Source organism: Ursus arctos, unplaced genomic scaffold, assembly GCF_023065955.2.
Source record: "Ursus arctos isolate Adak ecotype North America unplaced genomic scaffold, UrsArc2.0 scaffold_1, whole genome shotgun sequence".
NCBI lineage: Eukaryota > Metazoa > Chordata > Mammalia > Carnivora > Ursidae > Ursus > Ursus arctos.
The window spans coordinates 56,859,165-56,881,146 of record NW_026622763.1 but is presented as its reverse complement, the minus strand read 5'-3'; the positions used below and the strand labels follow the sequence as shown (position 1 = coordinate 56,881,146).

Below are 21,982 nucleotides of genomic sequence, written 5' to 3'. Positions count from 1 at the left end.
CAAGATAAGCACTACATTTACTTATTGAGGACTCTCTTTTTGATATCTTGCTGGAAAACTATTAGATTAATATTTGCTTTTTCAAGAAGAAAATTACACTTTGACCTGAGAAAATTATTCTAATTTCTTGGTAAGTTTTAAGCTTTTGGTTATTTCTTTTACCTTGAAAATAAAGGGTCCAGTCATAGATTTTTAAAATCCTACCCAAATGTATTTTTAAAGTCATTTATTAGAAAGAGAATCATTATAGTTAAAAGTTTATGAATTGCTCCCATTTCTCCAATTTGTGAGGAAACAGAAGAAATAAGAACAGATATTTTGGGGCCAAATATAAAGTTGGTCAGGGATTAGCAAGAATTCCTAATCTGACAGCTATAGTGTCCAAGAACAAATTAAGTATTAACTGCGACTCTGCTCTTTCCATTCCCGGATTTACCCAAATTAGTAGAGAAAAATGATAAACATAGCTGAGTATTCATATGTGTGCCAGTGCCTTTTGTGCGATAGTCAAAAGCAAAGGCATTTTTGGAGAAAGGGGAACCCTCTTACACTGTTGATGGAAATGCAAGATGGTACAGCCACTCTGGAAAATAGTGTGGAGATTCCTCAAAAAGTTGAAAATAGAGCTACTCTATGACCCAGGAATTGTACTACTAGGTATTTATCCCAAAGATACAATGTAGTGATCCGAAGGGGCACCTGCACCCCAATGTTGATAGCAGCAATGTCCACAATAGCCAAACTATGGAAAGAGCCCAGATGCCATTGACAGATGAATGGATAAAGAAAATGTGGTATGTATGTATACAATGGAATATTACTCAGCCATCAAAAAATGAAATCTTGCCATTTGTAACAACATGGATGGAACTAGAGGGTATTATGCTAAGTGAAATAAGTCAATCAGAAAAAGACAATTATCATATGATTTCACTCCTATGTGGAATTTAAGAAACAAAACAGAGGAGTATAGGGGCAGGGAGGAAAAAATAAAACAAGACCAAATCAGAGAGGGAGACAAACCATAAGAGACTCTTAATCATAGGAAACAAGCTGAGGGTTGCTGGAGGGGAGGGGGATGAGGCGGTGGGGTAACTGGGTGATGGGCATTAAGGAGGGCACATGATATAATGAGCCCTGGGTGTTATATAAGGCTAATGAATCACTGACCTCTACCTCTGAAACTAGTAATACACTATATGTTAATTAATTGAATTTAGGTTTAAAAAAATGGAAAAAAAGGGGCGACTGGGTGGCTCAGTCGTTAAGCATCTGCCTTCAGCTCATGGCGTGATCCCAGAGTCCTGGGATCGAGCCCCACATCGGGCTCCTCGGCTGGGAGCCTGCTTCTTCCTCTCCCACTCCCCCTGCTTGTGTTCTCTCTCTCGCTGGCTGTCTCTCTGTCAAATAAATAAATAAAATGTTTAAAAAAAAAATGAAAAAAAAAGGTAAAAAATTTCCTTACCCCACATAATGCAAAATTTATTTCTGGGAGAAGGAAATACACTAACCCAGAAATATTCCATGAAATTAACTGTCTGGTAAATTTGTGGGAGGGGAAAAAAACCTTTTTACAGTTATTAAATAGAAGAGCTGAAAGAAGTTCTATTCTAAAGTCAATAGACTAAAATCGAACCATCATGGTACAGTGTGGGGTGGTGCAGAGAGTGTCAGTCAAGGCAGGTGGTAAGGAAGCTGAATTATCTCTGGCATCTTTTCCAAACTACACATATCATCCCACACATAGATTCTGATGGTCCCCCCAGGGAAAATCTCCCACCGTCTTCACCCCAGAAAGGAACACTGCTACTGTTGGGCAGGAATCATTAGATCTGCTAAAAGGATGAGAAATGAGCAAAATGAGAAAAACCGCTGGCCTACAGTCAGATGAAACAAGAACTGAACTTGGGTTCTGACACATACTAAGTACTTGTTTGGGGCTATTAGTTAATTTAATTTCTCTCCACATCTATTTCCTGTCTTCAGGAAAAGGAGAGAATAGTAAGAGCTAACTTACAAGTTTAATGTAAATGTTAAGTGAGATATATGATTGTGATATTAAATAAACGTTAGTGGAAACTGAATTATATTGTGCCATTTATAACTATGATATTTTATCAAATAAATATGTCAGACTCTATCCACTGTTTTCATTTTACCTTAAAAAAAGAAAAAGCAAAGCCATTTTACGGAGGTAAAAACTGGTGGTATGTGCTCAGATCTTTAACAGACAAGAAGGGAGCAAAGGACCCAGAACTTGCATTATTTGTTTGCTCATGTTGGCACTTTGGATAGGATCCTATTCAAAACATAACAGCTACATTTAAAATTTAGATGTATTCTGAGATCACATAATTAGAAACTAAAATGAGAATTTTGTTGTTGAAACAAAAACATTATTACCTTTTTCTGGGAGGTAATCGTCCCTCCTCCCAAATTTCATGTTCTTTCTTATGCTTTAAAATGACAAAGCTAATATATGCTCATTATAAAAGATTCAAAATACAACATAGAAAATAGAAAAGGAAAGGTCAAACCTCCCACTCATCGTTCCACACCCCCAGCTTCTGGAGCAGTGACTCTCAGAAGGTAGCCCATGAACCAAAGACCAAATAAGGCTGAACAAATTTTTGCAAACCCGCATCTTAAACCTGTTCCATTTGGCTACTGCTTTTACTTCTCTAAATTGTCCAGTGAAATATATTTGGCTCAAGCATCTCTTTAAGGGCCCTCGTCTACCCTCATCCTTGAGGGTTGCTGGGCAACAGAACATACACACATCGACCCCCTGCCCTGCCCCAGACAAATGGTAAGAAAAGCAAAACTTGGAAAGAAACTTGATCTTAGCAACTATGTAGCAGGAAATAAAGGATTAACTCAGGAATTTAGCCAGAGGAAGGAAACTAAACCTCTGATTTCTAAACCAAACCACAGACATAGAAGATCAATTAAGGATATTTAAAGTGTGATAAAAATGAGTTTTGTCTCTATAGATACCTGGGAATATTTAAAATGTTGCCAGGATTTTGTGAATCAAAAGGCTTAGGGACCAAACCATGAAGAGTCTACAAAATACTTACTGCAGTATCTGTGACAAATAACACAATGTTAGCTTTTTTCCACCTGGTTTTACAAAACAGTTTATATTATAGAAGAAAAGAGGTTCGTTTATTTCAAACATAGTACAATATAGCACACATTCAAGCTGAGTGAAAAATACAAGCTCCAAATGTTCATTTGCCAAGTCACAGATAATCATAAAAAGTTTACTAAGAAACTGTAAATAAATGAATATTTTATTATCACAAATGTATGTATATATTTTACTAAAAAATGAAAGCATAACTGTTAAAACTACCAGGTGATACTCATTATTATAAATGTAACTAGCTTCAAAAAATAAGCTATTTCATTTAAACTCCGTAATGATAATGCAGGAGCCAAAGGCTCTTATGCAAACTTGCGCGGTCTTACATATTATTAGAACCTATTACTGTCTATTCAACTATTTATTATCCAGTCCTAAAAAAGTTATCCACTACCTTAAGAACTGCCTTCACACTGATGGTGTTTAAAGCCAAAAGCATAACCCTGAGGTTATTTAATCATACACATAACCATTCATTATTTGTTTTGATTCCTTGTTTTGTTTGTTTTTGTTCTTTTTTAAAGGGGGGCAGGGGCAGAGAGAGAATCTTAAGCAGGCTCCACGTCCAGCTCAGGGCCCAATGCGGGGCCTGATCTCACAACCCTGAGATCATGATCTGAGCCAAAATCAAGAATCAGACACTTAAGTGACTGAGCCACGCATTCACACTTTGTAATGAAATATCTAAATACTTGAATGCTATATTTTCAATATCGGCGAATAAAAAGAAGACAGTTTTCAAACTTCACCAGACTCAGCCTTGGACTCTAGTTAGATTGAAGGTAAAGACCAGCTCATCTTCACCTTGGCATCCCACCTCCTCTACTGCCAACCCACCCTTAGCACAAGACCCTGCACACGGTGGCCAGTCAAAAATTTCTGGAGTTTTTCAGTGAGTGCTGATTAGTTTGTAGAGACCCTTAGCAATCATTGACACATGGTTAGACATACAACTGCCTTCTAGCTTCATACTGGAACTATAAAAAAAATCACAGCTCCAATAGGATAGAGCTTTTGAAAACATTTAAAGAACTTAACTTGTAAAAGTGAAACATCCAGTGGATTAATCACAGGGCTCTTGTTTCGTAGACTTAAAGTTAATGGCTGGGTCAAATCTAATGTGGCAACACCTTCAGTAACAAAAATGAATCCATTTCACAAGGTTTCCTTTAAGATCATAATCTGTGCTATACTTTTGTGTTCTTTTCTTCACCAATTGGCTATTATCATATTCTTTCACGGTGATGTGGAAACATATGCCAAATATCTTCAAGGTGCTATACATATTATATAAGCAGGTTAAATAAAGGATTACATAAACCTGTTAATTATTCTTCTAAAATCAAGTTTCCTTTCAAATACTAAAATTACAACTTTTCAGGTCAGTGGTTTTTTTTTTCCCTAAGACTTTTTTTTTAGAGCAGTTTTAAGTTCACAGCAAAACTGAGAAGAAAGTTCAGAGATTTCCCACATGCCACTGGCCCCCACAGAGGCATAGTCTCCCCCCATTATCAGTGTGCCCCACTGGAGTGGTACATTTGTGACAGCGATGAACCCAGCTGCGTTACAGGTCAGTTTTTTAAGGAACTCAGAGAAAACGGATGCGTATTTAGCATAAAGCCAGGGGTCTAGGACACACGTGTCACTACAGCTTTTTGATTTCGTAAGAGTTCATGTGGTGCAACTCCCACGGAGGGGGAACGTGATTCCCAAAATGCGGGCACACAAGATCCGCTGAACGGGTCTGCGAGTTTGTGAGGTCTGTCTTTATTCTCATCGCATTTCAAAGACATACAGGAACTGCTGTGACTATTTCGGGCTGTGGCTACAAATTTCTGCAAAGACTCGCTTTTCATACAAATTTAGGACAGTGATAAGGAGAACGGGCCCACGGCTCTCTGAACGTTACCGCCACTGAAACCGTTCATCGGATGATCACACCTAAGCTGCTTTGATATTTGTGAATTATGTAAAATATTTTCAAAGAAAAATACCTAAGTTTATAAACTTCTAAAGTATTTTCTTCTCCAGGTTTTTGGCTGTGAGGCTTGTGTCTCCTCTAGTTACATCTAATTTTAACACGGCGACACTATTTCAGGGATGCTCATAACCTCCATGTGATAGCGCTGATGATAAGGGCGGAGGCGGCGGGCGGCGTTCGGTGTTCTCTGCATGCCCGTCTCTAGGCTTCACGTGGATTGTTTCATTCCATTTGCACAAAAAGCCTCTGAGTAATGACTATGACATTTATTTTACGGCTGATTGAACCGAGAGAGGCACAGAGGGGTTAAATTAATGACACGGAGTCAGTAAGTGTTGGACTTGGAATGTGAATTGGGATTTTACTCTGCGTCCAAGCTTTTAAGCACTGCCTTCTACTGAAATTAAAGCCAACGTTAAATGGCAAAACAGCAGCAACTTCAAGCAGTGTATTCCCTCAAGACTAACTGAACGCATCAAAGGCCATCCTCGACCACAACCTTTTGTGGAAGCAGAGAGGCAGAAATGGGTAAAACAAAACAAAACAAAAAAGGATATAGCACTCTTCAAATATGGTGCAACCTTAAGGTTTGTTTCCAAGTCAAGAACTAAGAGCAAGCCAGCCAGCTTTTTCTTCAGGGATGCAGCGTCCGAAGCAGAGAAAAGAACATAAATTTGTAGTCACACAGATGAGCACATCAACCCTTGTACTGCTATTTACCACGTGACTTGGGCAAATCATGACCCTCTCTCAGCCTCAGTGTCCTTGAGCTGTAAAATGGGGATGGTCATGTCTACCTTAGAAGACACTGTAAGTCACAGAGCTGGCACCTAGTGGACACAATAGTGCTGCCAGGGCCTGGCATACCATGGGCATTTAGAAATGGGAGCTGACATTTCCACAGTAAATGCTCTATGAATAAATCTTTAAGAATCCCGTGTATTTTTACTGCCACAGAAACAGGTGTCCAAACACCTGGCCGGGGTAGGACATCTAAAGTGAAGAATCCATACCTGATATGACCAACCTAGTAGCAGAAGCACCTCGTGACCACAGCATCAGAACTCACCGAGGAAGCTGACAACGTGAGTGCAGACAGATGCCTGAGATGCCTGCTAGTGGTAGAGAGCAGGAGCACAGGGCGGTGATGCAGACCCCGCCCCCTTCTAAGCAGCAGAGGCATGTGGACGTGCCTGCTGTCTTCTTAATAACTCCCGCAAAGAAATATTATTATTATTATTATTATTACTATTACTATTATTGGAATAGCATAAAATGTTAAAATCACCAAAGCCAGAAGGCCATGCCTGAATAAACAGTAATTCTACTATTTTCTTTATAGTAATAATTGTCTTACTCTCACTGAAAGACGGCAGAATTGCATTAATAAAAAATCTCCATATAAGCACCACTGAAATGAATGAAAGTAGAAAATTTTAGAAATAGTGGCTGGGAAAATTCCACAAGGCACATCTGGGAAACCTGAAGGGAGATGTAGCAGTCCTCACAGTCTTGCCTCCTTCTGCGTAGAAACAGGAAACTTACTAAGAACCAATAGCCATGGCCCCACACTGAACTTGGCCTAAGGCTGGAAACAGTGCATCGTAAGAAATACCATCAGGATTTTTTTTTTCCATCAAGTGGTTCACTGATAGCCGAGAGCAGTTCAGCAGTCTTGACCATGAAGTGGTAAAAGGCATGTGAATAAACAGCTTTTTAACTTCCACGGTTGCCTTCAAGGAGCAGTAGAACCAGAACTTGCTGGTGGGTTTGCTTCTTTTTTTTTTTTTTTTTTAAGATTTTATTTATTTATTTGACAGAGATAGAGACAGCCAGCGAGAGAGGGAACACAAGCAGGGGGAGTGGGAGAGGAAGAAGCAGGCTCATAGTGGAGGAGCCTGATGTGGGGCTCAATCCCGGAACGCCGGGATCACGCCCTGAGCCGAAGGCAGACGCTTAACCACTGTGCCACCCAGGCGCCCCTCGTGGGTTTGCTTCTTACCTGTACTCTCAACACTCACAAACACGCTAACAAAATCACTGAAAACCCCAGCAACTTGGATCATACTTCACTGCAGCAATTATAAACCAACAGCAAATAACAGGGACAGAGACTAGGTCACTTCAAGAGCAAAGGCTCTGCAACATGCAGAGTTAATTTAAAAGACAGGACAGCAGTTATGTGTGACTTGAACAGAACAGTAAAGTCAAGATTACTTATAATTTTCCACAAGGCTACTCAAACGACCCAGAACAGACAAATGCTTTCAGTACGACAATCACTCACACGATCTTACTAACAATAAAAGCAAAAAAAAAAAAATAAAAATAAAAAATAAAAAAAATCCTATATGCATCTGTTTAACATTTATGTATGTGTACTTACAGCAGAGTTCATTTGATCACCTGCATGAACTCAAAGCAGATATATCTATGATTTGCCTGTATGTACCCATAAATATTTGCTGAATGAAAGAACAAACAAATTAAATTGCCGTGAGATAAATACAGGTAGGTAGTTAAGAGGAGAATTGGTAGGCCAGCTGCTGCATCAGCACCTCAAAGATGGTTTTAAAAACCTTGCTGCATTTTTCCCACATGGCATATCCTATATATTCATTTAATTTTAAATTTTTTACTTAAGGTGTTAAGGCTTACAATTTCATTATTAAAATGGCTGACATTTATATTTACTATATTCAAAATACCATTTTAAAGCTACATACACACATTAACTCACAAAATAGGACTCAAAAGATATGACATACTTTTTTTTTTTTTTTTTTTTTGCTATAGAAGCAATTAACATTCTTTGTAGAAATTGAGGGGGATGGATCAGAAAAGAAAAAAGAAATTAAAACTATCACACCAGCAACAAACTCTTTCAATATCTTGTTGCATTTGCTTTCAGCTTTTTTTCAATGCATATATACACTCAATTTAAAAAAAAGGAAAAAAATTTATTTTTTTGAGAGAGAGAGCACAAGGGGGAGGTGCAGAGGATAAGAGAGAGAGAGGATCTGAACCAGACTCCGTGCTGAGTGTGGAGCCCAACAGGGGGCTCAATTCCACAATCCAAAGATCATGACCTGAGCTGAAATCAAGAGTCGAACACTTAATTGACTGCACTACCCAGATGCCCCTATATATGCTTAATCCTTTTTTTTTTTTTCTTTTAGAGGGAGAGTGAGAGAGAGAGAGAAAGAGAGAGAGAACACGAGCGGGGGCGGAAGGGGGTGGAGGGAGCAGGGAGCCCAATGTGGGGCTTGATCCCAAGACCCCGAGACCATGATCCGAGCACAAGGCAGACGCTTAACAGACGGAGCCACCCAGGTGCCCCTACACTTAATTCTTAAAAATAAAATTGGAATTATACTATATTTTCAACTTAATAACCAGTTTTCTTCAATTAACAATGTACAATTTTCCCACAGCATGAAACATTGTTCAAAAACATTTTTAGCGCAGTGCAATATTTCAGTGCATGACTATGAGATAGGTTATTTACATAACTCCTTGTTGAACATTAAAAATACTTTCATAAATATCTTTGCACAGAAATCTTTACATGTATCTTTGGTGCGTCCTCGGAATACATTTCTTAGAAGCTGAGTTACTGTGTTCTATGGGACGAACTTTTAAAAGACTTTAGATATGTACCACAAAATTTCCCTCCAGAAAAGCCAGATCAGTTAACATGCTCAGTTAGCAGTAGCGCAGGAGAATGTCCATTTCCCTGAAACCTCACGAACACTGGCTATTATCATTATTACAAAATCAGCTCTTAATCAGGATTTGAAGTCAAGAAGTCTGGTACTTTAAAGTATGCAACACGCATGGGGCTTTCCTTTACCTCTGTGACAGTATTTTACTTACAGCCTAGCCACTTTCAGTGGCTACTGGGCAAAGGGATGGTAACATTTTTCTACTGGTCAAAATTGAAAATCAAATAAAGCAGTTTTGTAGAATTTATGGTCCTTGGAGATGATGTTTTTATAGTCCTTGCGAAACACCTATAAATGTATTCTGTAAGAGCGATGCTTTCCAAACCTGGGTGAGTAACAGTCTCCCAGGGAAGCTTCTGTAAATGACAGATTCCCAGGTCCCCTCGATGACCTATGAATGAGACCCTCTGGGGTTCACTAACTGATTATACTGCGGCTCTTTCCATTTGGTGTTATGCTGAACTGAACAGGCAGCGTTAATCTTGGGTCTGACAGACAAATTTGCTGCTCTAAAAATGCTACCCCAAACCAGCCAGCTCAAGTAGTAAGAGATAACTTCCTCAGTGAGAAACTGATAAAGCAGGCATACAGAACCAGAGGATTCTGCAAACGTAGCAGGGAAAGCAGCGGCCAGATTCTTTCTCCAATAATGTCACGTTCTGAATTACTCGTGGATAACGAGCATCGAGTGCCAGGTGGCAAATTTCTTTCCAGGGGTCTCCACTGCAGCACATTTGACAGGGACTGAATACACACTGTAAACACCAAGCAGCAGTGACAGTGATCTCCAAACGGTGGGGACAGTAAGACAACTACGGGACTGCTCATTTCATTTCACAGGAAAGGCTGATCATAGTTTTCAATGAACAAACAAACGGTCAAAACTTCTCCATTACCAAAGCAATAGGGTGTATGTGCAAATACAGAGACTTCAGGAAAGCACGAAGAACATGATTTGCCTTTGGCAACAGTATTTCGTGATAAAAATTACTAACATGTTGGTCCATGTAGCACTGGGTTTATTGTTCCCCTGGCCAATGAGGACGTAAATGAATCAATGTTATCGCTGAGGGAGAAAAATGAGGCGGCAAAACATTACTCAGAAATAATTGACAAATGCTGCCTCACAAAGTTTGCTTCGCAGTGTACAGAAGGCCCTTCTCCTGGACATTGAGCTTGTCGAGCCTCACAATGAAGCAAACAGTGGTGCGGCCAAGAACTGGGGCTCTGGAACCAGGTGTCCACAGAGCAAATCCTGTCTTAGTGGCTCATTAGCTGTGGGGAAGACATTCTGCCACTTTATGCCATAGTTTAGGTCTCTGAAAAAGGTGAAGGTCGTTCCAGCCTTCCACAGTGAGAGCTCATGAAAGATTAGCTGGTGCTGGTATTGTTCTGTTTATTCTTGAAATTGGCCTAATATTTAGATTTTTCAGAACACCCAATTTACACAATGCATCTAAAGCACAGAAGTTGGTCATAGTGGGGGGCGCCTGGGTGGCTCAGTCGTTAAGCATCTGCCTTCGGCTCAGGGCATGATCCCAGGGTCCTGGGATCGAGCCCCACATCAGGCTCCCTGCTGGGAGCCTGCTTCTTCCTCTCCCACTCCCCCTGCTTGTGTTCCCTCTCTCGCTGGCTGTCTCTCTCTCTCTGTCAAATAAATAAGTAAAATCTTTAAAAAAAAAAGAAGAAGAAGAAGAAGAGGAAGAAGAAGTTGGTCATAATGCTTTCTTGCAAGCAATTCTTTTTTTCTTCCACATTGACATTGGTCCTAAGGCCTAAAAGTGAGGTCCCACTGGAAGCAGGTCGAGTTTAAACTGGAGGTCTGGTACTAAATCAGGAATGCTGGCTTTTTTTTTTCCTCTACAAACTAGAATGTTTTTGTTTGTGGTAACATTTTATTTTTCTCAACTCAAAGACGGAAATAGGTTTCGTATTCAGAAGATAGACACTGTACTTCAAAGCAGTGATCTGGTTCTTTCACTTAACAAAGCTATTTGAATTAGATGCTTCAGAGGTTTGACTGGAAAAGACATATTCCAATTCAGTCCATGTATATGCTGGGGATATTTTTATCAGCCTGTCTGTCCAAGAAGAAATGTTGTATGAAAACCCCATACATAAGGTATAGACATTGATGAGGAACTCTGCTACTTTCTGGGTTTTTAGGCACCTTCCTCACTTCTAATGAAAGCTGCATGTGTTGCAGATGCCGCTGACACCAGAACGGGGAGCTTATGTCGCCAGCCCAGGGTTCCAGGAGTCCCACACAATCATGGCTGGGGACAGCTTTCACTTGTCATCGGTGAACATTAATTGAATAGGCCATGGTTGGTCTCGGAATGTACTGCCGTTGATAATGTGCAGGAAACGTTTTTAGATACCCATGTAATTGAAAGCTTCTATTTGTTGTTGAAGATTGACTAGATACTAAATAAATATTTTATAAAAACTGGCAAGGGACGCCTGGGGGGCTCAGTCTATTAAGCGTCTGCCTTTGGCTCAGGTCATGATCTCAGAGTCCTGGGATCCGTTCTGGGAGGCGCGCTCCCTGCTCCGCAGGGAGTCTGCTTCTCCCTCTCCCTCTGCCCCTCCTGCCTGCTCCTGCTCACTCTCTCTGTCTCTGTATCTCTCTCTCAAAAAAATACATAAAATCTTAAAAAAAAAAAAACTGGCAAGAAGATTAACTACAAGCCTCTTATGACTTATTCATAATATAATTTTTTCCTTAAAAATTATTTATTTTATTATCTCTGAGCTTCAGTGAGCTTTAAAATCATTATGAGGAATGGTTAATACTTTTTTCTTTGATTTTTCATTAAACTAAAAAGATTGACTCATTGAAGCATTTGCAATGTCTAACCTGATAAAGCTATAACAATTCTAATTGTGTTTAATACTAATAATAGACACTATTATCTGGTAATTATGCATTGCAAATCCTAAATTCTTAGAGCAACAGTGTCTGATTTTCTGAAATGACCTGATAATGATACAAATAAAAATAAACAATGGCTCTAAATAGAGGCCTCACTTTTTAAATGCAGATCCTTGGCCCTAATCCCAGAACTCTACAGGTGGTCTCAGTCTTGTATATTGCAAAAAAAAAAAAAATCTCTAAAATATGTAAATGTAAGAGTAATTATCAAGACAAAAACAAAATCCAGTCAGCTGCTCATAACTTCAGCCTATCATATAATGTTACCATAAAATAAGTACTATGACTGGGAAATAGTAACTCCTGTTTAAAAATAAAGTTAATGGGGTAGCCAGTTGATAGGCATTAAGGAGGGTATGTGTTGTGATAAGCACTGGGTGTTATATGCAACTAATGAATCGTTGAACACTACACCAAAAACTAATGACTAACTATGTTGGCTAGCTGAACATAATTAAAAAAAAAAAGTTATGAATACATTAATTTGAAAAGATATATGCACCTCTATGTTCACTGCAGCATTATTTATAATAGCAAAGATATGGAAACAACCCAAGTGTCTATCGATAGATGAATGGATAAGGAAGATGTGGTATGTGTGTGTCTACATATATACATATATATAGACACATACACACGCACACAATCAGCCAAAAAAGGGAGGAGACTGTGCCATTTGAGACAACACGAATGAACCTAGAGGGTATTGTGCTAAGTGAAATAAATCAGATTGAGAAAGACAAATACCACATGATTTCACTCATAAGGGGGATCTTAAAAAAAAAACAACAACACACCAAACTCCAAATGAATAAACAAACAAAAAGCAGAATCAGACCTACAAATATACAGAACAAACTGATGGTTGCTAGAGGGGAGGGGGATGGGACGTTGGGTAAAGCGGGTGAAGGGGAGTGGGAGACACAGGCTTGCAGTTAGGGAATGAGTAAGTCACGGGGATAAAAGGCACAGCATAGGGACCAGAGTCAGTGATGTTTTAATAGCAATGTATGGGGACAGATGGTAGCCACAGCTGTGGCGAACGTAGCATCGTGTACAAAGTTGTGGAATCACTATGCTGTATATCCAAAACTAATGTAATGTTGTATGTCAACTATATTCGAATAAATGTTACCTCCCACCCCCACCAATATTTTTAACACCTATGCAGAATGCTCCCAACACTTTGCTTTTGTCTGACACCATTTCCTTCACAAGCCACGAACCCTTTATTTCATCATATAATCACTGCCAGCAGCCAGCAGAAAGGTCTGTGCTCTCAGCTCCTCTCGGCCGCCTTTGAATGATCCCTCTTCCACTCTCAAAATCCACTCTTCTTGGGAGACACAGAGCTCCCCACCACACTACTTTCTCTCTTTGTCATCTCCCAATCTCAGGACTATTTGTTCACAGCTACCAAGACCTCTGGAACCTGATTCCCAATCTTTCTCTCCATGCCGACTCCTCATTCATGTATTCACTCAGATATATTCTGTGCCATACCCTATGTGAAGTGCTGTGTAAGGTGCTAGGGATACATTACTGACGTTAATAAAATCCCTGTTTTCAGGGAGTTTACAGGTCAGTGACAGGCAACAGAGGAAGGGGATACGATGTGAACAGGTAAATATGTAACGTATCAGGTGGTGGTTAATGCTTTGAAGACAGATAAGATGTGAGTAGGCAATGCATGATGAGCGTATGCAGGGCAGAGAGGAGAAGGCTATCCAAAAAGGGTGCATTTGGAGAATGAATCAAGTATCTGAGCGAACCTGGGGATGCCTGGAGGAGAAGCAAGTTAGGCTAAAGGGGTCCAAAACACAAAGGCCCTGAGGTGGGAGCACAACTGGGAAAATGCTGGAGAGAACTAAGTGAAGGAGAACAAGGCAGGAAATGGGATCAGAGAGGTAGGCAGAACCAGAGGATGAATGACCTTGTAGACAATGGTCAGCAATTCAAGGATTATGTAGAGACAGAAGGGAACCAGTAGAGGGTTTGGATCAGAGAAGTGGCTTGTTCTGAGGTAGGTTTTGAAGGGATCACTCCGACCACTCTGTGAAAATGGCCTGTATGCCGGGCAAGGGACTTACAGGCAGGGAAACCAGGTAAAAGACTATGGCCATCGTCCGGGTGAGACACGATGGTAGCTCAGACCAGGGTGGAGGGGGAAGAGGTGGTAAACAGTGGTCAGACCCCAAGTACATCTGAAGGTAGAACCAACAGGATTCACTGAGGGTTTGGAAGCAGGTGTGAGAAGCTGTGTCAAGGATGACTCCTGGTGAAGTTTCTGGTTGTACCAAAAGAAAGGACAGACTTGCTGCTTACTAAGATAAGGAGGACTGGGAAGGAGTAGATTTGAGAGGGAAATGTTAAGTTTGAGATGCCTTCTTAATGTCCAAGTGGAAATCACCCTCGGTAACCTCAATATTACTGTGGTTGACTTGACATCCAGGATCAGGGCTGGCAATTCAAATGCTTCTGGGGCCAAGCAGGAAACATAAGTACAGAAGTACAATAAGGAAAGGTAGGGACTGTGGCCGATCAGAGGGTACATGCCCCATCTAAAGGGGAAGCCACTCCTAAGCCTGGTCTAGTGTTGCCCATTCAGAATCTGGGCTCCAGTGTACCTAAGTCTTCCCCCTTTTTTTTAAAGATTTTATTTATTTATTTGACAGAGCAAGAGAGGGAGAGAGAGAACACAAGCAGGGGGAGGGGCAGAGGACAAGGGAGAAACAGGCTCCCTGCTGAGTAGGGAGCCCAATGCAGTACTCCATCCCAGGACCCTGGGATCATGACTTGAGCCAAAGGCAGATGCTTAACCGACTGAGCCACCCAGGTGCCAAGATCTTCCAATTTCTTAAAAGAGAGAAGAATCTGGGTATTTAACAACCAAATCTTAGGAGAATTAAAAAAAAAAAACCACAATCTAATAGATTCTTGAAGTGCTCAGTTAAAGTTCTAACTGCAGGATTTATCAGTGTCCTTAATCTATTAATGTATATTGCAAAAAGAGATTGTGTTTAGCATTTCTCTTACTTGACAATAAAACTCTCTTTTCATGCAACATTTCAAGGGGAAAGCATTCTTCGGCACATACATTCGGAAATGCTGATTTATGTATAAGTCCTAGATGTCTTAATCACTTCCTTTATTTCCTTTCTGAAAAATTTAGGGCATATATTTCTTGCAGCTTATGAATCATAGTTGATCTCTCTCTCTGTTTCTGTGTCTGTCTCTTTCTCTCTCTCTCCCTTTCTCTCTCTCTCTCTCTTTCTCTCTCTCTCTCTCTCTCTCTCTCTCACACACACACACACACACACAGAGCTAATTTTGTGAGATGTTCTAAGGTTGAGTATCAGTCTGCAATGAAATGTAAATGGAACAATTACTGAAGCCTTCCAACTTGTTAATACTAAGTGGAGTCCTGACCCTCTTGTGCTGATGAAGAAACACTTGGTGAAATCACAGGGGCACTGAACCACTTCATCTCCTAGCTCTTCTCTCTCCTTCACCTGTTGTGCTACAGAATTTGGCCACAGGAAAGATGGCCAACTACTACTATGCACTTGGCAGATGTTCTTTGTTTTACTTAATCCATGAGAAAGGAAGAGGAGAGAGGACAAGTAAATCTGGACTGGCAAGGTTGTAATAAGAAGACAAGACTAATACCATTGCAGATCTTTAACTATATCTTCTGGAACATATTAAAATATTTGAGGCGCAAGGCTTGTCCCTGAAGAATTAGAGTGTGTCGTCTGCTTAAAAGAGCTTACAAAACAGTTGAGGAGATCGGTACATAAAAAGATAAACCATATAGGGACGTCTGGGTGGCTCAGTCGGTTAAGCATCTGCCTTTGGCTCAGGTCATGATCCCAGGGTCTTGCAATTAAGTCTCACATGGCGCTCCCTGAGCAGCGGGGAGCCTGCTTCTCTCTCTGTCTGCCGCTCCCCCTGCTTGTGCTCACTTTCTCTCCCTCACTCTGACAAATAAAATATTTAAAAAAAAGATAAACAATACAAACATGTCAAACGCTGTCAGAAAGTTCTGTGAAAGTTCAGAGGAGGGAGAGGGCAAGATGGGGTTGAGTGGTCAGTGAAAATTCACAGGAGCCAGTCCTTGAAGCACAGGGAGGGACCAGGTGGAGCAAGAGTGGTGGGAATTCTGCGTAGGAAAGATGAGGGCAGAGACAGGGATAAGGCAGTTTTAGGCACAGCGCACAGACAAGACTGTACCGGGTGGGAGGAAAACGGGACGCTGAGGTTGGATCAGATCATGGAGGTCATGGGATACCACCTAAGGAAATCTGGCCTTAATTGTGTTGGTACACAAGAGTCTTTGACAGGTTGTGAGAATGAATCTACCGTATTAAGGAAATTCGATCTCACAAGGCCATAAGGGAGACAGTGAGGCCAGAGTACCGTGGAGGATGCTGAGATGAGGAGAGTCTGGGCTAGCGAGTCGACAGTGGAAACAGAAAGAAGTGGTCCCATTATGAAGAGGAAATAATCAATAAAAATTGTCCACGTACCGAATGTGGGAGAGTGAAATGAGAAAGGAATGGCTTTGACCCTGGGTCTGTGAGAGCATGATTATCCTGAGAGCAAATGGACTTATGTATTAATACTTACGTTTTAATTTAAGATGTAGTGGTACCTCTAAGTAGAAATGCCCAATCAGTTAATGAGTGATCTAGAACTAGAACTTGGGAAGGAAGCAAAGGATGTGCATTAAGGTATCAATGTATCCTCAGCTGTATGCAGGTCGTTTACTTATATGACCCATATATGAGAAAGGATGGGCTCCCTCTGCATCGATGTTCGTCAGGAGAACGGTAACATTCAAGGAAGACTAATTCATCACACTTTCTCCACATCCCTTCACTAGGAAAACAGTCACACAAAAAATAGGTGCAGATAAAAAAGCACTGCATCATAGGATATCACAGGATCACTCAAGATTTCTGATTTCCACAAGTCAATACCGGATGTTAGGAAGTGATGGAGATAGGGAGGGAAAAACAGAACTCTAATTGTTCTTTATTCTCTCCCCTGAGAGAGATGAACAGACACAAAACAGGAGGCAGGAAGGAACGGGAGGAGAAAGTATTTGGGAGAGTTTGAACCCACTGAGATAAACAGAAACTAAAGTTAACCCTCCTTAGAGAATAATGACCATTTGAACATTGTCTCCATTTACAGACACGCTACTTTATGTCATCACAAGACTTTCATTCACAAGCCAGCCAGGATCACATATTCTACCTTCCAACTCCCTCTGGGGACCGGGGGCTTGGTTTCTCCCTGTGGTTTTGCACAGCAGCCCGGAGCTCGGGGGCAACAGGCAGCTGCACAAGGCACGACAGATGTTCCCGTGGCCATCATCCGTTGTTTCCATTTGCCAGAATTCTCCAGGGTGACCCGGGTCGATCCCGTCCTTCCCTCAGCAGCTGGAAAGGCCAGGCTGCTTAAAATGTCTCTCAATTGAAATGCCCAGGGCAAAGGAAAAAGGGAGAAGCCGTAACAAGAAAGGACAGAGAGGCAGGTGAAAGATAAATTGAAATCGGAAACTTAGAAAGCAGCTCAGCATATAGTTGTAATTTAATATAAATGTGTTTTCATTCATGGTACTTCTACTTTCTTTTACTATATGAATGCAATGCAGTAAACATTATAACTGTGTGTAATCACAGATTTAGTTAATGATATAACTGCTTCTCATGAACAGAAGATGTCTTGTTTGAATTCTAGAACAAAGGACACCAGTGTCCAAAATACCGGTAGCAGAACTATCTGCCTGAGCATCTAGGAAAGATACACATGTAAGGATTCTCTGATTCCTACAGGTAACCTTGGAATCTTTTGCTAGAAATGGAAGAGGGAGTGCTGGGAGGGTCTGCCGACTGAGGCCGCCCTAAGGGAACACCCCAGCAGTGCATTCCCACCATCTAGAAGAATGAATTCACATCTGGATGGGCTGTCTCAAGAGCCACGTCTACACTATGGACTATGAAATAACTGATGTTCATACTTCTGGGAACTAGGCAATATACCTTGAACACATAAAAACACTGCAAGAATTACTTACTAAGCGAATGTTCCTCAAAAGGAACCTTTTTATAAAGAGTTAACTAAACCTGCTTCTTGTGAATTTCCAATTACACAACAAAGAAACCTATCACGAGATAATGTCATAATGGCCAATAGCAATACTCAGACATGTGCTGGGCAAAACCACCACCTGCTTTGACAATGAAGAAAATTCATAGAACAAACTTCCCCCCACAGCCCTGGCAGCTAGAACAGCCACGGAAGTAGTAACGAAGTAACTCTGTAAACAAAAATAATGGACAGAATTGACTCCACGGGATAATCAAACAAGAATTTATTTTCTCTACGGACTCTAAGCATTAGCAGAGCTCTCCCTGCCCTTAATTCTCTGATACTATGATTTTATTTGTATACTAATTCCTGAATCTGACTGTCACCAAGTTCCATGAAACACCCAACAGAAAGAAGTTAGTGCTGGGCAGGCCAGTGAGAGACCTGAAGGCTCACATCCCTTTCCCCCTCCAGGAATAAAGAGAGAGAGCAGAGTTCAAGTTCCTGAAGTTGCTACCCCTCTTCAGGTGCACAATGAGGAGAAAAGCAGGGTTTCCTCTAGCCACCCTTCCTGGGGTCTACACTCGAGAAAAAGGATCCTAGGGGCACCTGGGTGGCTCAGTCGTTAAGCATCTGCCTTTGGCTCAGGGCATGATCCCGGAGTTCTGGGATCGAGCCCCACATCAGGCTCCTCCGCTGGGAGCCTGCTTCTTCCTCTCCCACTCCCCCTGCTTGTGTTCCCTCTCTCGCTGGCTGTCTCTCTCTCTGTCAAATAAACAAATAAATCTTAAAAAAAAAAAAAGAAAAAGAATCCTAAATAATGGAAAAACAAGAGCAGGAACTTCATGGCATAGTGACTTTTCCTGTGGAGTTAAAATCTTCACAACAAGATTTCAGGATTAAGTAGCAAGCAAGCTGATCATATCCTAATGGTACTGTATTTGCAGAAAATAACAAATGTACTTGGTACTATTCTCTTACCTGCCGACTGTCCCTATGCGAGGATGTTGAAGAAGAGGCACTTCTATGGGTCGGAGTGGAGGTTTTATGAGCAGGGGATATGCCCTTCTCGTCTGAACTCATAGCTGCAGTTAGAGTCTAGATGTATGTGCTTAAGACCATCCCAATTGTGTCTCAAATTTGCAGACAAAGAAGTAGATGATTTTTCAGCTTTAGTTCCATTTCATGAATCAGGCTTGACCAGAAAAGAGAAGGCAAATATTGAAGGTGTCCAAAATACCTAAAAGCAAAACAAACAAAAACCTCATGTAATTAAAATACAAATAAAAAATCATTATAGTTAGAAAAAAATACCAAAATGTTAATGAGAGAAAGAACTCTGACATATAAGGAAACATTATTTCTTCCTCTAGATTTTAAGGTGGAGGCTAAAAATGTTAATATGAAATAAATGTCAACAAGGAAAATGGAAAGAAACCATATGTTAAAGTCATATTGTTCCCTCACATTCTCTTTGTTTAAAGCAGATTACAATGTTATGTTCTGGACCCTCATGCCAAAGTACATCAGTTCCCTCCCCTGGAAGTTAAATTCCCTGCCCAATGGCTTATAATAAGAGCTCAGCCCATATCTGTCTTCAGTTGAGTTCAGTCAAGTCACGTATGTGATGGTTAAATCCAACACAAAACAGACACAAAGGGCAAAAGGGTTCATGCATTCTCTGTATTGTGTGATCAAGCATTTAGGAAAGATCAAGAATACACTTGCCCACAGTTATTTCCATCTCAAGACCACGGCATACCTACATATGATTCTCAAGTCAATGACCAACAGGCTCTCAAGAATCTACAGATGGATGGGCCTGTCTGAAACTGGGTTAATGCTTGGAATTGCTTCATTTAGCTATAGCCAAGAGCCACTTCATTTCTCACCTGGATTCATGTAAGCAAAGCCTGCATTGTAAGTACTAGGACCAAAAACTTGTGCCTGAGAGAAGCATTGTTAACTGGCAATACAGGTCGCTAAAAAAATTTTTTTAAAGGTAAGCATGATAGTGTAAGATAAGAAGCTTACCCAACAATCTGTGACCCACAAGACTGACCACTAAAGCAGTTTCCTTTTCCAAGAAGACAGAGGACCAAATTCTAGCCCCCATCTCAATGATAATACTCCTTGAAGGAAGCAAAGGACACTTGGGTACGTACTATAGCACGGGTCGGAAAAAAAAGCTCCTGGCAATGATCAGAAAGCAATCTTAAGGCTAAAGAAAAGTGAGACCTGAAATTCAGTCCAGAAGACAAGACGGTCAATCAAAAAATCAAAAAAGAATAAAGATGGAGGAAGATACATGGCGAGAGGAACTCACTAGATCTGGAGGTCAGAGGTATCCCTGATCAAGTGGGTTTGAGCTGAGGTCTGAAGGACGAGCAGGAGTTAACCAGGTGCTTGGGTGTCCGGCTTGGCATGATGAAGGAATTAGTGCTGGCCATCATGATTAGAGTGGCATGATGGGTCAGAGAGAGGCAGAGGCCAGTCCCCATGGGGCCTTGTCAGCCGTGTTCAGCATTTCAATTTTTATCGTAAGCATAAGAAGCCATAAAGGAGTGTGGTCTAACCAGATTTGTGTGTTTAAAAGGATACTTTGACAGCCATGAGGAGAACCAAATTGGGGAATTAAGATGAGGGAGGCCCCAATCAGGAAGCAAGAGATGATGGATTAGAGGGGTGGCAGGAAATGTGGCATCCAGTCCTGGCAGTTGTAATAGGATATGGAGGATTGGGGGGGAGGGGGAGGAGAAGGCAGGGTGGAGGAAGCCTCCTGGGATTCTGGTATTCTGAGTGAGGGTTGGCCAAAATAAATCCTGGATTGACAGAAAGTCCCAAGTATGGTTTTGACCCACTGAGTTTCAGGTATAATCGAGGCATTCCAATGGTGACAAACACTTGGAAATGTAGTTCCAGAGCGCAGAGAAATTGAGGCTGTAGACAAAGGTTTAACAGATTATGTTACTAATATAAATGTATTGCATGATTTATGTATAGATCGTGTAAACCCTGCAAGTGCAAGTAAATTTTAAACAGGTCTGAAATAGTTGTACTTTCTAAATCTGCAACATTATGTTAATGAGTTATGTGACCCTGAATATGTTAATCAGGATTTTAATGGTCACCTGGCTATAGAGAATATTCAAAAGAACCATCCCAATAATTAAAAGGCAAATTATTATAAATTGGGAAACCTGGACTCTCTAGTGAATAAAACTTGTAATCCTTTCTTAAGATTTCAACTTCATTGTCACCATCACGTAGCCTCCAAACTGGAAAGTTTTCTCTTGTAACAAAACTGGTCTTTGGATTAATAGAAACGTGCTGCAGTGCTCTTTCATGGGCTGGAAACCGGGTTCCATTTAGTATTGTCAAAAGGCAGTAGGAAGTCAACATTTGATAGATGATCATCTAATTCTTTTATTGTATGAAGGGAGTCTAGTAAATGTGAGTAAATTTCTCAAGCCACGCTCTGGTGCCAGCAAACAGAAAGCAAGAACACTGCTCAGGTCCTTGATTTGAAGTACTTTCTGGTCCAAGACACCGTACAAGATGCTGACACTTGAGCTAAGAGTATGGAGGTTCTGTGATGTGTTCAAGTGCCCCCAAGGGATGAGGTTGAAACAATCAAACCTATTAGACTGTTATCCATTTGGAAGTACATTCAATCCATGCTACATCAAGAGCCAACATTTCCTCTTTTGAACTTTTTTTTCTTAACTGTACCCAACTCGCAACTGCACTTTCCCCATTAACACCAATGCTAACATCTTGGTTCTTGTTTTAATTTAAAGTGACATTTTCAGGGTCACTTGCTGATGATGAAAGGGCAACATTCTGGTTGAATGACAATTATGAATATTTTGAAAAATATCAAGAATGAAGAAAAGGCAATTAAGAGGATTTAATTCATTCCAAGAATCATTTTAGACATTATTGTTGTTTCTTTTGATTTCTGAATTTTTTTAACAAAGAGGATTTCAAGTACCTAAGTTGAATGAAATGACCTCTAAAGATCATTCCAATCTGATTATCAATCAAGTGTTTGATCACCTGTTCTGTTTCAAAGTGCATTATGAAAGTAAGTC

At 40.7% G+C, this 21,982-nt stretch overlaps 1 protein-coding gene across 15 annotated transcripts in view; it reads right to left on the bottom strand.

The window, feature by feature from the left end:
- Positions 1-21,982, bottom strand: part of OSBPL6 (oxysterol binding protein like 6) — a 201,325-nt gene that overhangs the window by 69,605 nt on the left and 109,738 nt on the right. For all 15 annotated transcript variants that reach the window (XM_057318931.1, XM_057318937.1, XM_044381434.3 and 12 more), the window contains one exon: positions 18,870-19,128. In XM_057318931.1, coding sequence (XP_057174914.1) covers positions 18,870-18,971 — 102 coding nt within the window. In that variant the 5' untranslated portion in view covers positions 18,972-19,128. The remainder of the gene's footprint in view (positions 1-18,869; positions 19,129-21,982) is intronic.